The following is a 17,785-nucleotide window of genomic DNA, read 5'->3' as shown; positions in this document are numbered from 1 at the left end:
ATATGTTAAACCTGTACATCCTGTATTTGAAACTTAACTGTTTATCTTTCATAGCTATTTTGTTACTTGCTTCTCATACCTTTTTATAGTCAAAGTTTATGGGGAAAATAAGAGCAAAATAGTGTTTTCTTCTTTTTTTAAAGAGCAAAATGATTTACCACGAGATGATGATGCTGGGAACAATCCTTGTTTGAGTTTTCCAGAATTCTAGCACAGTGAAAGTTTTCCTGTCCCTAAAGAGCGTTTCTCTCTTGATCTCCAAGTCAGTCTCTCTTCCCTTCTCTCCCTCTCTCTTTGGGTCTCTCGGCCTTTTCTCCTGGTCCCTGTCTGTTAGGGTGTGCTTTGGGATTATACTGTCTCAGGGCCTGGGAGACTTAATTTCTTTGGGTCTCTATCTTTCTGAACCCCTCCCCCCACCCCAAATGCTGTTTCTCATACTTCCACTTTCTCAAGGTCTGTCTCTTGCTTACTCTGTATTTGGAGGCCCTCCCCCGTGTCTGTGTGCATATGTGTGTGTGTTTATGTGCCTTTGTATATGTCTGATTTTCTGTCTCTTTATTTTCTTTTCCCGCAATCCTCTCTGCCTCACCTCCCCCACCTCTTGTCTTTCTCTTAGAGTGTAGAGGTCTTTCTCTCCTATGGTTGTCTTTTTTCCTCTCTCTCCCTACCAGTCTCTTTCTTTCTCAGTCTCTCCCTGAATTGGTTGGTCTATATCTGTTTCTCTTAATCTCTTTCTTAATCCCACTCTGGAGTCTTTCAGTTTCTTCTCTTATTTGCCTACTTATTTATATTTCATTTATTTTGTTTAGGTAAAGCTACTTCCTCTTCTAATCCAAGCAGCCCAGCTCCAGACTGGTACAAAGATTTTGTTACAGATGCTGATGCTGAGGTTTTAGAGCATTCTGGAAAAATGGTACTTCTCTTTGAAATTCTTCGAATGGCAGAGGAAATTGGGGATAAAGTGTAAGTTCTTTCCTATTTCCTATTTTTATTATATTAAACAAATTTTTGATAACCTTTTTATTGTTTGAAATACTTAAATCTGTTTTGTTTTCTTCTTTTTTAAAGATGTAATTTCTTGGTTAGTTTAGTGACAACTATCTTCCTTCTAAGCCACTATTTCTGAGTGCATATTCTGGATGTTCCTTCAGTGCCATTTTCCCCTTCTGGCTGTAGAATCTTGAACTTATTTCCTTGAGCCAAGTCTCTACTTGGTATCTATATTTCATCATTTTCAGAATCATTTTTCAATCCATACAGTGTGGTTTCTACACTGTTACTTTACTGAGATTTCCCCCCACCCTCAAAGTCATTTTGTTGTTTTTATTGTTTAGTTGTTAAGTTGTGTCTGACTCTTTTGCACCCCCATAGACTATAACCTCCTGGCTCCTCTGTCCATGGGATTTCCCAGGCAAGAATACTGGAGTGCATTACCATTTCCTTCTCCAGTGGATCATCCCAACCCAGGGATCCACCCTGCATCTCCTGCATTGGCAGGTGGATTCCTTACTGATGAGCCACCAGGGAAGCCCTTTAATGTCACCTATTGACCTTCTAATTTCCAAATCTAGTGGATACCTCTCAGACTTTATTTTACCCCTTTTTGATTACTCTCTATAATTTCTCCTTTGTTTTTTTTTTCCTGTTTGTTTTACTTCTAGCATTTGTGCCCCAATTCCTTTCCCTAGATTCCATCCCCCAATCTTATCCTTCATTTTATTATTTAAAAATGTGCTTTTAAAATTTTGAACCATGCTTATCGTTTAGGCTTTTATAAGGCCCTATGTTCTGGTCATAAAATATTTTTAAAATATAATGCTTGTAATATAAGAATTTTTTGTTAAAAACTTTAAGCACTTTAACATAAGGCTGAAATAAAACAAATCTTCTATCTTAAAAAATCTAATTTACTTTCTTTAACTTTTCATACCACCTTTTAATGTACTTCTACTTTACTCTTAACACATTCTAATGTATTTATTTTTTTGCTAGACAGTGAGTTGTTTGAGTTAATCATTAATTATAAAAATATTGATTTTTATTAACCACTGTACATCACACCAAGTAAGTACTCACTGCAAGTTATTTTAGTTATAAATTGCCACTTACACAGAAACAAGTAGTTCAGATAAGGGAGGATATTGGCGTGGAATGGAATGGTAGTAGTGGAGATAAAGAGTGTGTTTTGGGGTAGAGAAACAATACTTGGTAGATTAAATGCAGGACAGTAAGATAGAGTAGTCAAAGATGACTCCCAGGCTTTCCCCCTAAGTGCCTGTGAATTATGTTGTTATTTACTAAAATGGAGAAGTCTAAGGGAGAACTAAGTTTATTACAGGTAGTAAAGAGTTCTACTGTGGTTTTGTTAAGTTTCCAAGGCATATTATATGTCCACGAGAGATGTCAAGTAGAAAGTAGATATTTGAGCTCCAAGTTCCTGAAGGGTCAGAAGAGACTGATGATTTAGACATGCTTATGCCTTTTTTTTTTCTATTAACTTTTATAGTTTAATGTTAATTTTTATTGGATACCATATAAGAATATTATGAGTGTATAGGAGATTTTTAGTAGTCTTTTAATTTTTCCTAACAAGGAATATCTTCTACCATGTTCATCATAGATGCTCTTCTAGTTTCTCCTGAGTAGAATATTTTCCATTTCAGAAGGCTCCCAAGAGTTGAATACTTCAAAGTGTTAGAAAATGTATGCTTATCTTTAGTTTGTACTGTATTCTTATAGCTATTTTCCCCTGGTCTAAAATAGAATATATCTATTGCTTTTTAAAAATACTGTTATAATGATCATTTTTAGTTATTAACCCAAGTGATAAATGTTATCAACATTAAGACATAAAGCTGTGCATTTCTGAAATTGTGATTACCACTATTCTTTGTCCAGTGTTTCATTATGGAAATTTTCAAACATAAAAAGCAGAAAGAATAAATAGAGTGAATACCTACATACCTGTTACCTAGAATCTATACTATACTTTATTATACTTTATTATATACCTATCTATCCATCCCTCTGTCCATCTTATTTTCCTGATACTTTTCAAAGTAGGTTGCAGACATCACTACTACTATTTCAATTGTCTCCTCTTCAGATAATGATGGGTTTATCTCTTGTCACTGTAAGCTTTTTTCTTCTCAGTTGATTGTTCTATTTGTATGGCTTAATTTCAGTCCTGACAATGGTCTTGAATATGCTTCAGTTTTTAGCACTCATCTCAAAATATGGTCACAGTAAACAAAACACTTCAGCTGAGTTTCTATTAACACATAATTATAGTGAGTCTGGTTATTATTTACTCTGGATCCTGTCATTCCATTCCTACAGTCTGATAGAATGGTTTTCCAACATCTAAACAACATTATTGCTTCATATTGACTTATGGTCAGTTAAGATTTTTTTTCTTTTAAAGAAAAACTTGTCAAATTAGATTCTTCTGTTCCCTATTTATGCAGCTGAGGCTTAGACAGAAATTTGTTTTTTAGCATATGAACGTCCAGTTTTGCCAAGACTATTGTTGAAAAGACTTCTTTCCATTGAGTTGCTTTTGCCTCTTGTCAAAAACTAGTTAAATGTAATGTGGCTTTATATCTGGATTATATTCTGTTCCATTGATTTGTGTTGGTTTCTTTGTCAGTGCTATACTATTTTGATTATACTAGCTTTGTGCTGAAATCATGTAGAGTTATGCCTCCAACTTTTTTCCTTTCGAAATTGTTTTGGCTACTCTATGTGCTTGGCATATCCATATAAACTTTAGAATCAGCTTGTTAATTTCTACCAAAAAAGTCCTACTGACGTTTTGATTAGAAATGTGTTGAGTTTGTTATTCATTTAATCTATGAATGCTGATTTGTTTTTCAGCCTTGTTTTCAGCCAATCTCTCATATCTCTGGACTTGATTGAAGATTTTCTTGAATTGGCTAGTAGAGAAAAGACAGAAGATAAAGATAAGCCTCTTATTTATAAAGGTGAGTTATGTTGTATATCATAATTTTTAAAATGTTCATTCAGACATGTAAACATTTTAACAATAGAAGAAAAAAATTACCTGGACTCACAACCTTTATGTATTTTTTCTGCACTTTCTTTTTGTCCTTTTCCCTATAAATATGGTCTTTGTTGCTGTTGTTGTAGCAAATTTTTTGTTTGTTTTTTTAAACAGTGTTGTTGAGATATACTTCACATAACATGCAATTTACCTACTTAAGGTGTACAGTTCAATGGTTTTTAGTATATTTTCAGAGTTGTACAACTATCACCATAGTCAATTTTTGAACATATTAATCACCAAAGAAGCACTGTACCCTTTAGCTATCACTCTGCTAACCTCCTTTCTACCACTTTACCCTTAAGCAATCACTAATCTACCTTCTCTTTTTATATAAATTGAGATAGACTTATTCTGGACCTTTCATATAAATAGAGTCATATAATATTTGGTCTTTTGTGACTGACTTCTTTTGCATAGCATGTTTTTAAGGTTCATCCAAGTTGTAGCAAGTGTCACTGCTTTATTCCTAATAACCTAATAACAAATTCTGTTTTATGGTTAATACCCACATTTTGATTATCCATTCATTAATTCATAGATAAAGTTGTTTTCTCTTTTTGGCTATTGTGATTAGTGCAGCTACGAGTGTTTGTATACAAGTTTTTATTTCTTTCTGTTTTATGGTTAATACCCACATTTTGATTATCCATTCATTAATTCATAGATATAAGTTGTTTTCTCTTTTTGGCTATTGTGATTAGTGCAGCTACGAGTGTTTGTATACAAGTTTTTATTTCTTTAAAATCTGTTTTTACCTGTTTGGGATATATTGGATAGTTACGAATGGAACTGTTGTGTCATATGCAATTCTAAGTTTAATGTATTGAAGATCGACCAAACTGTTTGCTATACTGGCTGCACTCAAGAAGCATTGTACAACAGTTTTCATTTCTCCACATCTTTATCAACATTTGTTTTCTGTTGTTGAATTATAGTCATCCTAGTGGCCCTGAAATGGTATCTCATTGTGATTTTGATTTGTATTTCTCTAGTGACTAATGATTTTGACCATTGTTTCATGGCCATCTGTATTTCTTCTTTGGAAAAATGATTATTTGGGTCCTTTGCTCATTTGAAAGACCTTTTAAAAAAAAATTTAAAAAAAATATTCTGTTCAGGAGGCCATTTTCAGATATATGCTTTGTAAATATTTTCTCTCATTCTTTTGGTTGTCTTTTTTACTTTCTAGGTAGTATTTCATTTTTATGAAGTCTAATTTACATTTTTTTCTTTTGTTACTTATGCTTTTAATGTCATACTTAAGAAACCATTGCCAAATCCAAGTTCATGAATATTTACTCCTATGCTTCCTTCAAAGAATCATAGTTTTAGCTCTTTTGGTTAGGTCTTTGATGCATTAATTGGTTAGAATTTTGATACATTAATTTTTATATATGCTATGAGGTTAAAGATCCAACTTCAGTCTTATGCTGTGGCTATCCAGTTGTCAAACACTATTTATTGAGAAGACTGTTCTTTCTCCATTCATCATTTCTGGGCACCCTTATTGAAAATTAGTTGACCAAAGAGACAGATTTATTTTTTGACTCCCCAAGTTTTGTTCCATTTATCTATATGTCAGTCCCCATGCCAGTAGCACACTGTTCTGATTACGTTTGCTTTGAAAGTAAGTTTTGAAATTGTGATTCCTCCTACATTGTTTCTGTTCAACATTTTTTTTTCTGGGGGGCTATTCTGGATCCCTTGCAATTCCATATGAATTTTAGAATTAGCTTGTAAAGTTTACAAAGATGTCAGCTTGAATTCTGATAGAATTGCATTGAACTTGTAAGTTCATTTTAGGAAGTATTGCCTTCTTAACAATATTAAGTCTTCTGATCTATGAACATGGGATGTTTTAACATTTACTTAAATGTTGAATTTCTTTCACCAGTGTTTTAGTTTTCAGTGTATGCATTTTGCATTTCTTATGTTAAATTTATTTTATTCTTTTTGATAATATTATGAGTGGAATTGTGTTCTTACTTTCAGTTTTGAATTTTCATTGCAAATGTATGAATTAAGTTTTGCGTATTAAATAATTTATTAGTTCCAGTAGTTTTTTGTGGATTTTAAAGGATTTTCCTTGTGCAAGATCATGTCATCTGCAAATAATGATTTACTTCTTCCTTTCCAATATAGATTACTTTTATTTCTTTTTCTTGACTATTTCCCTCCTTAGAACTTCTAGTACAGTGTTGAATTAATCTGACATAACCGGACATCCTTTTCTTGTTCCTAATCTTAAAGGGAAAGCATCTGATCTTTCACTATTCTGTATAATGTTATTTATATTTTTTAGTAGATAGCATATATGATGTTGAGGAAATTCTCTTCTATTTCCAGTTTTTTGAGTGTGTTTTTCTTGTCATGAATGTGTATTGAGTATTATCAGGTGATTTCTTACTGTCTATTGAGATGATCATGTGGGATTTTTAAAATTAATTTGTTAATTTTAAATTTTTCCCTAGGAATAATGTATTCTTATATACCTTAAGATGTGGAGCTTCCCACTTGGCTCAGTGGTCAAAGAATCCGCCTGCAAATGCAGGAGATGTGGATTGGGGAGATCCCCTGGAGGAGGAAGTGGCAACCCACTCCAGTATTCTTGCCTGGAAAATCCCAAGGACAGAGGAGCCAGGCAGGCTCCAGTCCATGGGGTTGCAAAGAATAGGACACCACTGAGTGACTGAGCATGCATACACCTTAAGATATATCCTAAGACTTTTAAACTTTTAATGTTATTTAATAATTAAACAACTAGGGGTTCAGGATTGGGAACATTTGTACACCCTTGGCAGATTCATGTTGATGTATGGCAAAACTAATACAGTATTGTAAAGTAAAATAAAGTAAAAAAAAAAAATTAAACAACTAAGGATTTCCCTGCCAATGCAGGGGACATGGATTTGATCCCTGGTCCTGGAAGATTCCACATGTGGTGGAGCAACTAAGCCCATGTGCCACAACAACTGAAGCCCATATGCCTTAGAGCCTGTGCTCCACAACAAGAGAAGCCACCACAATGAGAAGCCTGCATGCTGCAATGAAGTGTAGCTGCAACTGTAGAAAGCCCACACAAAAACAACAAAGACCCAGTGCAGCCAAAAATAAAGAAACACATCCTATTTGTGGGAATCATTAATATAGCTAGATCATTTATTCTAGACATCCTTAATATTTGAATCTTGTAGGATATTACAGTCCTTAGAACATAAATAAAATTTCACTTGATGAGACATACTTTGTCCTTTTGTTTTAGTCTAAATTCTCAAAGGAATGGATGTGTTAATTTTTTTAACACTGTATTAATTTTCGTTTTGGGTCTCTGGTTTGGCAAGATCCCCTGGAGAAGGAAATGGCAGCCCACTCCAGTATTCTTGCCTGGAGAATTCCGTGGACAGAGGAGCCTGGTAGGCTACAGCCCATGGGTTCACAAAGAGTCAGACATAACTGAGCGACTAACACACTTTTATACAGCATAGTGATTCAGTAGTTTTGCAGATTATACACCACTAAAAGTTTTAGAAAATAATGACTGTTATTCCCTGTGTTATACAATATACCCTTTTTAAAAAATCTATTTTATACATAGTAGTTGGTATCTTTTAATCCCTTACCTCTCTCTTACCCCTCTCCTCTTCCTCTCCCCCTTGGTAACCACTAGTTTGTTTTCTGTATCTCTGAGTCTGTTTCTGTTTTGTTATATACCTTTGTATGGGTAATTTTTTTGTATTTTACATGTAAGTGATACAGCGTCTGTCTTTTCTCTATCTGAATTATCTCACTAAGTAGAATATTTCCTGGGTTCATCCATATTGCTGAAAATGGAAGAATCTCACTCTTTTTTTTTTAATTGCTGAGTAATATTCATATGTCTGTGTTTGAGTGTATACCACAAATTTTTAATCATTTGTCTGTTGATGGACTTTTGAGTTGCTCCCATATCTTGACTATTCCTGTGTACATTGGGGTGCATGTATGTGTTTGAATTAGTGTTTTCAGACTTTCTGGATATATACCCAGGAGTGGAATTGCGAGATGTTGCTGCTGCTGCTGCTAAATTGTTTTAGTCATGTTCAACTCTGTGCGACCTCAGAGATGGCAGCCTACCAGACTCCCCCGTCCCTGAGATTCTCCTGGCAAGAACACTGTAGTGGGTTGCCATTGCCTTCTCCATGCTGGATGTTATGGTAGTTCTATTTTTAGTTTTTTTGAGAAACTTCCATACTGTTCTCCATAGTGGCTGAACCAGTTTACATTCCCACCAACAGGGTAAAAGGGTTTCTTTTTCTCCACATCTTCACCAACATTTGTTATTTGTAGATTTTTTGATGATAGCCATTTTGGCAGGTAGGAAAGGATATTATGGTTTCATTTGCATTTCTTTAATAATTAGTCAATTATTAAATTAAAAGATGCTCGCTCCTTGGAAGAAAAGCTATGACAAACCTAGACAGCATATTGAAAAGCAGAGATATTACTTTGCCTACAAAGGTCTGTCTTGTCAAAACTATATGGTTTTCCCAGTGGTCATGTATGGATGTGAGAGTTGGATCATAAAACTGAGTGCTGAAGATCTGTTGCTTTTGAACAGTGGTGGTGGAAAAGCCTCTTGAGAGTCCTTTGAACTACAAGGATATCAAACCAGTCAATCCTAAAGGTAATCAGTCCTAAATATTCATTGGATGGACTGATGCTGAAGCTGAAGCTCCAATACTTTGCCCACCTGATGCAAAGAACTGACTAATTGGAAAAGACCCTGATGCTCAGAAAGATTGAGGGCAGCAGGTGAAGGTGATGACAGAGGATAAGATGGTTGGGTGGCATCACTGACTTGATGGATATGAGTTTGAGCAAGCTCCAGGAGTTGATGATGGACAGGGGAGCCTGGTGTGCTGTAGTCCATGGGGTCCCAAAGCATCAAACATTACTGAGCAACTGAACCGAATAATTAGTGATGTCAAACATCTTTTAATGTCCCCATCAGCTCGTACAGTTGTACTCATCTCCCATGATAGTAAGGTCATGCTTAAAATCTTGCATGCTAGGCATGAACCAAGAACTTCCAGGCATCCAAGCTAGATTTAGAAAAGGCAGAGGAACCAGACATCAAACTGCCAACATTTGCTGGATCATAGAGAAAGCAAGGGAATTCCAGAAAAACATCTACCTCTCTTTTATCAACTACACTAAAGCCTTTGACTGTGTGAGTCATTACAAACTGTGGAAAACTCTTTAAAGAGATGGGAATACCAGACCATCTTACCTGTCTCCTGAGAAACGTGTATGCAGGTCAAGAAGCAACAGTTAAAACCCTCTATGGAACAACTGATTGGTTCAAGATTGAGAAAGGAGTGTGACAGGGCTGTCTTGTTTGTCACCCTGTTTATTTAACCTATATGCTGAGCACATCATGAAGAATGCCAGGCTGGATGAAGCACAAGCTGGAATCAAGATAGGCAGGAGAAACATTAACAACCTCAGATATACAGATGATACCACTTTAACAGTAGAAAGCAAAGAGAAACTAAAGAACCTGTTGATCAGGATGAAGGAGGAGAGTCAAAAACCTGATTTAAAACTAAATATTAAAAAAACTAAGATGATGGCATCCAGCTCCATTATTTTGTGGCAAATAGAAGGGAAAAAGGTGAAAGCAATGACAGATTTTGTCTTCTTGGGCTCTAAAATTACTGCAGATGGTGACTGCAGCCATGAAATCAGAAGATGATTGCTTCTTGGCAGGAAAGCTGTGACAAACCTAGACAGTGTGTTGAAAAGCAGAGACATTGCTCTGCTGACAGAGGCCCATATAACCAAGGCTATGGTCTTCACAGAGGTCATATAAGGTTGTGAAACATGGACTCTGAAGAAGGCAGAGGGCCAAAGAATTGATGCCTTCAAACTGTGGTGCTAGAGAAGACTGTTGAGAGTCCATTGGACAGCAAGGAGATCAAACCCATCAATCTTAAAGGAAATCAACCCTGAATACTCATTGGAATGACTGATGGTGATGCTGAAGCTCCAGTATTTTGGTTATCTGATGCAAACAGCTGAATCATTGAAAAAGTCCCTGATGCTGGGAAAGATTTAGAGCAGAAGGGGAAGAGGGCATCAGAGGATAAGATGGCTGGATGGCATCACTGTTTCAAAGGACGTGACCTTGGGCAAACTTCCGGAGATGGTGAGGGACAGGGAGGCCTGGCATGCTGCGGATCCTGGAGTCATAATGAGTTGGACATGACTGGGTGACTGAACAACAACAATGCCCTCTTTGGAAAAAATATCTGTTCAGGTCTCCCCATTTTCTGATAGTACTGTTTGTTGATATTTAGCTATATGAACTGTTTGTATATTTTGGATATTAACTCCTTGTTGGTCATATTGTTTGTGAATATTATCTCCCATTCCATGGATTTTCTTTTCATTTTGTTAGTGGTTTCCTTTGCAGTGCAAGAGCTTTTACATTTAATTAGGTCCCATTGATTTATTTTTGCTTTTATTTATTTCACCTTAGTAGATGATAGTATGTTTTTTGGCATATAAATAAGTATTCAGTCATTATTTGTTCAGTGAATGAATAAATGCATTCTATGTCTTTGATTTTTATCTCTTTAGTATCAACTTGTTAATAACAAAGGGGGAAAGCTTGTCATTTTTAGACAATTAAAAAGAATTTTCATGCAGCTTAAGTTTTTTTGGATTCTAATCAAGGATGAAATTTACATGTAGGTGAAATAGTTTTGAGAATACCTTTGCTATTCAATATGTGTTAGAAGGAAATCTGTGGTAAATTGTACTAGTAATACAATGTTATCTCTTGAATAAAAATTTGTCTTGCTCTGCAAATAGAGTATATATAAATAGCTCTTAAATGGCAAGCAAAAAAGATAAATTTTTTACTACTAGGATAATATATATATATATATATATATATCTTTTTTCTTGTTGAATTTTCAGGTGAAGGGAAGTGGCTCAGAAACATTGATTATTATCGTTTAGATGGCTCTACAACTGCTCAGTCAAGGAAAAAATGGGCTGAAGAATTTAATGATGAAACTAATGTGAGGTAAGAATCATTTTCTGAATGTATAATTTTTAAAAAATCATTCTAAATCTGCAGATAATAAAATTTACTCTTTTATTGTCTACTACTATAATTTTTGCCAAATACAAGATAAAGTCCAGATATAAAATGGTTTCATCATCCTTTAGGAAATTCACTCATGGGATCATGCAGTTTGTAGCTTTTTGAATCTTACTTTTTTCATTTAGCAAAATGCATTTGAGCTTCATCCTCATTGCTGCATGTTAATAGTTCCTTTTTATTGTTGAGTTGTATTTCATTATACTATTCTGTTGTGTGGGTATAAAGTTTGTTACCATAGTTTTCATTGTTTGAATATGTTCATTGTATGGATGAGTGGTTTGTTTAATCACTTCTGTTTGAGAGATCTTGGAGTTGCTTCCAGATTTTGAAATTAAAATTGAAGCTGTTTTAAAGATTCATGTGTAAGTTTTGTGTGAGTGTAGATATTTGTCCAAGTGAAATGCAAATCTAGGAGTGCAGTTGCTGGGCTACATGGTAAATTTATGTTTAACTTTGTAGGAAACTGCCAAACAGTTTTCCGAAGTAATTGTATAGTTTTGCATTCCCACCAGCAGTGTATGAGAGTTCTAGTTGTTCTACGTCCTTGGTATGATAGTTAAAAATAAAAATTTACCCATTCTAATAGGTGTGTAATGGAACCTTACATGGTTTTAATTTGCATTTCCCTAATGAGAAGCATCTTTTCATGTGTTTATCATCTTTGGAGACACAGCTGTTAAAGTTAAGAAGGTATCCTTGATCTCTTTATTATAGAAACTTGAATAATATACTTCAAACCACTGTAGGTAGAGGTTGTGTTATATATGTGTTACTGATGTTGCTTTTTTTTAAATATAAATTTATTTTTTTTAATTGGAGGTTAATTACTTTACAATATTGTATTGGTTTTGCCATACCTGATGTTGCTTTTAACTGTTAGCAATTAATATACTTGAACTGAATTTGTAAGAGAAAAATTTATGTGTATATGTACGTATAAATATTTGCACACACACACGTGTGTGTATGAAAACATTGCCTTTAAGAAAGTAATGAAGAGATGGGATTAGCTTTTTCTTAACTTTTGTTTTGTATTGGAGTATAGCCAATTAATGGGGCTTCCCTAGTGGCTCATGTGATAAAGAATCTGCCTGCAGTATGGGAGACCCAGGTTCAATCCCTGCTTTGGGAAGATCTGGAGAAGGGAATGGCAACCCACTCCAGTATTCTTGCCTAGAGAATTCCATGGACAGAGAAGCCTGGTGAGCTACAGTTCATGAGGTCTCAAAGAGTTGAACACAACTTAGCAACTAACACTCACACATAGTCAATTAACAGTGTTTCAAGTGGACAGCAAAGGGCCTGATGAGATTAGTTGAATGTAAAGATGGCTGATATATGCCTTAATAAATGTTCTAAAGTTTGAGAGGTAGTATATTGTGTGTAAAACATGTTTTAATTTTAGCAGAGTCCTAAACTACGTGTGTGCGTGCTATGTTGTTTCAGTCGTGTCTGACTCTGTGACCCTATGGACTATAGCTTGCCAGGCTCCTCTGTCCATGGGATTCTCCATGCAAGAATACTCGAGTGCATTGCCATGCCCTCCTCCAGGGTATCTTTCCGATCCAGGGATTGAACCTGCCACTCCTGCATTGCAGGCAGATTCATTGCAGGTAGCACACTGAGCTACCAGGGAAGCCCATCCTGAACTACACCTAGGGTTATAACTAGGGAAATTCCAGTTAGACCCTAGGAAAGAGTATATTTTTATTAGGTATTTAAAATCTGTAGAGTCTGGAAAGCTTACAAAGGGATTGAGTACAGTAAAGTTATGTTTTAATGGTTATATAACTATATAAAGATAAGTACATTTTGTATTCTGTTTGCCATGTTTTAAAAAGTTATTATTTGTGCATGAGTGTGAAGAAAGAATTCTGAGTAATCCTACTCTTGTCAAATTTAATCTGAACCTTTGACTTACTCAGTTTCCCAAATTTGTAAATGTCATAATAGCATATGATTTGTCCCATAAGAGTCATATTTGATAACTAGTTGCAGATGGTGACTGCAGCCATGAAATTAAAAGACACTTACTCCTTGGAAGAAAAGTTATGACCAACCTAGACAGCATATTCAAAAGCAGAGACATTACTTTGCCAACAAAGGTCCATCTTGTCAAGGCTATGGTTTTTCCAGTAGTCATGTATGGATGTGAGAGTTGGACGGTAAAGAAGGCTGAGCACCAAAGAATTGATGCGTTTAAACTGTGGTGTTGGAGAAGACTCTTGCGAGTCCCTTGGACTGCAAGGAGATCCAGCCAGTCCATTCTGAAGGAGATCAGCCCTGGGTGTTCTTTGGAGGGAATGATGCTAAAGCTGAAACTCCAGTACTTTGGCCACCTCATGTGAAGCATTGACTCATTGGAAAAAACTCTGAAACTGGGAGGGATTGGGGGCAGGAGGAGAAGGGGACGACCGAGGATGAGATGGCTGGGTGGCATCACGGACTCGATGGACGTGAGTCTGGGTGAACTCCGGGAGATGGTGATGGACAGGGAGGCCTGGCGTGCTGCGATTCATGGGGTCGCAAAGAGTCGGACACGACTAGTGAGTGAACTGAACTGATCTGAGCTGCAGTCAGCTCCCGGTCTTGATTTTGTTACCATATGGAGCTTCTCCATCTTTGGCTGCAAAGAATATAATCGATCTGATTTCAGTGTTGACCATCTGGTGATGTCCATGTGTAGAGTCTTCTCTTGTTTTGTTGAAATAGGGTGTTGGCGATGACCAGTGCATTCTCTTGGCAAAACTCTTATTAGCCTTTGCCCTGCTTCATTCCGTATATCAAGGTCAAATTTGCCTGTTACTCCAGGTGTTTCTTGACTACCTACTTTTGCATTCCAGTCCCCTATAATGAAAAGAACATCTTTTTGGGGTGTTAGTTCTTAAAGGTCTTGTAGATCTTTATAGAATCGTTCAGCTTCATCTTCAGCATTTCTGGTTGGGGCATAGACTTGGATTACTGTGATATTGAATGGCTTGCCTTGGAAACAAACAGAGATCATTCTTTCATTTTTGAGATTGCATCCAAGTACTGCATTTCAGACTCTTGTTGACCATGATGGCTACTCCATTTCTTCTAAGGGATTCCTGCCTACAGTAGTAGATATAATGGTCATCTGAGTTAAATTCACCCATTCCAGTCCATTTTAGTTCACTGATTCCTAGAATGTCAACGTTCACTCTTGCCATCCCCTCTTTGACCACTTCCAATTTGCCTGGATTCATGGACCTAACATTCCAGATTCCTGTGCAATATTGCCGTTTCCAACATCAGACCTTGCTTCTGTCACCCGTCACGTCCACAAGTGGGTATTGTTTTGCTTTGGCTCCATCCCTTCATTCTTTCTGGAGTTATTTCTCCACTGATCTCCAGTAGCATATTGGGCACCTACCGACCTGTGGAGTTCCTCTTTCATGCTATCATTTTGCCTTTTCATACTGTTCATGGGGTTTTCAAGGCAGGAATACTGAAGTGGTTTGCCATTCCCTTCTCCCGTGGACCACATTCTGTCAGACCTCTCCACCATGACCCGTCCGTCTTGGGTGCCTCCACAGGGCATGGCTTAGTTTTATTGAGTTAGACAAGGCTGTGGTCCTAATGTGATTAGAATGACTAGTTTTCTGTGATTATGGTTTCAATGTGTCTGCCCTCTGATGCCCTCATGCAATTCCTACCGTCTTACTTGGGTTTCTCTTACCTTGGACATGGGGCATGTCTTCACAGCTGCTCCAGCACTGAACACATTTTTTGAATTATATGTACATTTTCTACATTTACTGAGATATCTATAAATAAATATCTTGACTACACTGTAAACATGTGATTTCCATATTTATCTTTATTCCTATATCAGACTATCTCATGTTACAGCACTACAGTTCTTTTGGGGCGTATAAATCGTAACTCCAACTCCTTAGACTTGTCCTTTTCTTCAGTAAGCAAGTAATGAATTCTCTGAACTCATGATTGTTCAAAAAACTGCCTTAGAATTAAAAAGTCATATCATAAGTAAAATATCTGTTAATCACTCATCTCTAAACATTTTTTTATGTGTTTTCATTTTCAGAGGGCGATTATTTATCATTTCTACCAAAGCAGGATCTCTTGGAATTAATCTGGTAGCTGCTAATCGAGTGATTATATTTGATGCTTCTTGGAATCCATCTTATGACATCCAGAGTATATTCAGAGTTTATCGCTTTGGACAAACTAAACCTGTCTATGTATATAGGTTCTTAGCTCAGGTGGGCTTGTAATTTATATTCTCTTTTTCATATTGAAAGATTGGGTGAAACTGACAATATTTTTGAAATTCAGACTATACATGCATTGTAGAGAGGCAAACAAAGTTGAAAATATCATTCCTGTTCTTAAAGCAATATAAGTTAATTTTTACCTCTCATGATTTTCTATTTTGTAGTTTGTCTGGGTCTCTGATTTCTCAGATTGAGATGAATTTGCATGGGTATACAGATTTAGCAATTTCATGCTAGTTTAAGAAAGTTAAACATTTATAATTCTTTTACTTACTATGCATGGAAAAGCCAGTAACTAAATCTAATTTGCTTATAGATGTGAAGGTCAAATGATCATTGTTTTCAGTGGCACCAGATGATCTCTTAGTTTGAAGAGTGTGGTTAAATAAGAAGAAACAATGTATTATAATAACAAAGAATCATTATAAAGAATATTTAATATTTCTAGTCAAGAATATTAATTTCTTTAAAATATAAACTCAGGTATTAAGAAACAGAAACTGAAATTTAAGGAAAGGAAATGAAATCAAAGAAGTGGATGTAGTTCAATGTTATACAGGTTTATAGAATCAAGTTGCTCTTTTAACTGTTACATCTTCTTTGGGAACAGATGCTACCTTCTCTACCATCCTCCAAATCTGGGCTTCTCAACCAGAGACTGGGTTTTATTGGTAGATCTTTGGTCATACATAAGAGTACATAATATAGTTGGTAAACTACACTGTAAACTCTTTCCTGTTATTTAAGAGCTACTTTACATTCTACTTCAGAATGTTATATAGAATATATAATAGATATGGCATTATAGTTATTAATTTTTTGTCCTGAAGTTATAGGAAGTAAGACTTTACATAAAGTTAGTTTATAGTGATTGTTGAGAGCATGTTATATTCCACTGAAAAAGAATTAAACTGCCCTGTTGGATTCTTACATCAATAACCCCCTATAGTTTGATTTCATGTACTCTTATTCTGTTTACCTTGGTATCTGACTGCTCTCGTTCTTTCACCAAGTATGGAAATATATAAAGCAATACATGAATGCATATTGGTCAGAAATTTTAGGATGATTACCAGTAATATAGTTTTATTTCTCATCAACATAAACTACTCTGAAGAGTAAATAAAGTCTCATGAATTAAGCAACATTGCTCATAAAATTTGCTTCATGGCAGTATATTGCTATCAAGTTTTGCTATTTCATATAAATCAATAACTATATTTCTTCTTGATTAAGTTTCATGTTTACAAAATTTGTGTATTGTTCATTCTTTTTTACGAAGGGAACCATGGAAGATAAGATTTATGATCGGCAAGTAACTAAGCAGTCACTGTCTTTTCGAGTTGTTGATCAACAGCAAGTTGAACGTCATTTTACCATGAATGAGCTGACTGAACTTTATACCTTTGAGCCAGACTTGTTAGATGACCCTAATTCAGAAAAGAAGAAGAAAAGGGATACTCCCATGCTGCCAAAGGTAAACATCTTAGAATATTAGCTTAAAAAAAAGCTTAATATAGATCAAGGAAATTTTATTACTACTATGAAAGTTATTCATCTGACTAAGGCTATATTTCAGAATTTTTCAAAGAGAATAAAATTGTATTTAAATGAGAGATCAGTTCTCCACATAGTACCACAAAAGATAGTGTAATCTGAAATACATATTTTATGCCAAATAAAAAATTCAGCCCTGCAGAAAAGGATTTCTGAGTAGAAACCTTAAAGACATAGTATGGTTCTCTTTTAATAATCTTCAGTAGAGGGCATACATAATTTTAATAATATATATGAGATTTAATTGTCTCTTCCTTAACATTTTTTGTTGTCATATAACAATTAAGAATCAGCAAATGAGTGTCTCTTACTTGATATTTTTCACTGTCATAACACAAGACTTTCATACTTAGAAAAGAGACCTCATTTTATAGATGGAGAAACTTAGTGTCAGAGGCATTCAGTGACTTTCCTAGTTTTCAGCTAATAAGTGACAAAGCCAGGAACAGTATCTACATCTCTTTTCTGGTCCACTGTTCTTAGATAAGAGCCTGTTACACACTAGAGAAAACCATATGTTTTATATGTATTTAAACCTGGCTCAGACGGTAAAGCATCCGTCTACAGTGAGGGAGATCCGGGTTTGATCCCTGAGTCAGGAAGATGCCCTGGAGAAGGAAATGGCAATCCACTCCAGTACTATTGCCTGGAAAATCCCGTGGCTGGAGCAGCCTGATAGACTACAGTCCATGGGGTCTCAAAGAGTCAGACATGACTGAGCAACTTCCCTCACACTCACTCACTCAAACC

The 17,785-nt window shown here is 35.6% G+C and overlaps 1 protein-coding gene across 16 annotated transcripts in view; it reads left to right on the top strand.

The window, feature by feature from the left end:
- The window catches only part of ATRX (ATRX chromatin remodeler), a 275,615-nt gene that overhangs the window by 223,209 nt on the left and 34,621 nt on the right, over positions 1 to 17,785 (top strand). For all 16 annotated transcript variants that reach the window (XM_060408304.1, XM_060408302.1, XM_060408303.1 and 13 more), the window contains 5 exons: positions 810 to 963; positions 3,877 to 3,983; positions 11,030 to 11,138; positions 15,289 to 15,466; positions 16,761 to 16,955. In XM_060408304.1, the coding sequence (XP_060264287.1) occupies positions 810 to 963; positions 3,877 to 3,983; positions 11,030 to 11,138; positions 15,289 to 15,466; positions 16,761 to 16,955 (743 nt within the window). The remainder of the gene's footprint in view (positions 1 to 809; positions 964 to 3,876; positions 3,984 to 11,029; positions 11,139 to 15,288; positions 15,467 to 16,760; positions 16,956 to 17,785) is intronic.

The sequence above is a fragment of the Ovis aries genome, chromosome X, assembly GCF_016772045.2.
Source record: "Ovis aries strain OAR_USU_Benz2616 breed Rambouillet chromosome X, ARS-UI_Ramb_v3.0, whole genome shotgun sequence".
Lineage (NCBI taxonomy): Eukaryota > Metazoa > Chordata > Mammalia > Artiodactyla > Bovidae > Ovis > Ovis aries.
This window is presented reverse-complemented; position numbering and strand designations above follow the sequence as displayed.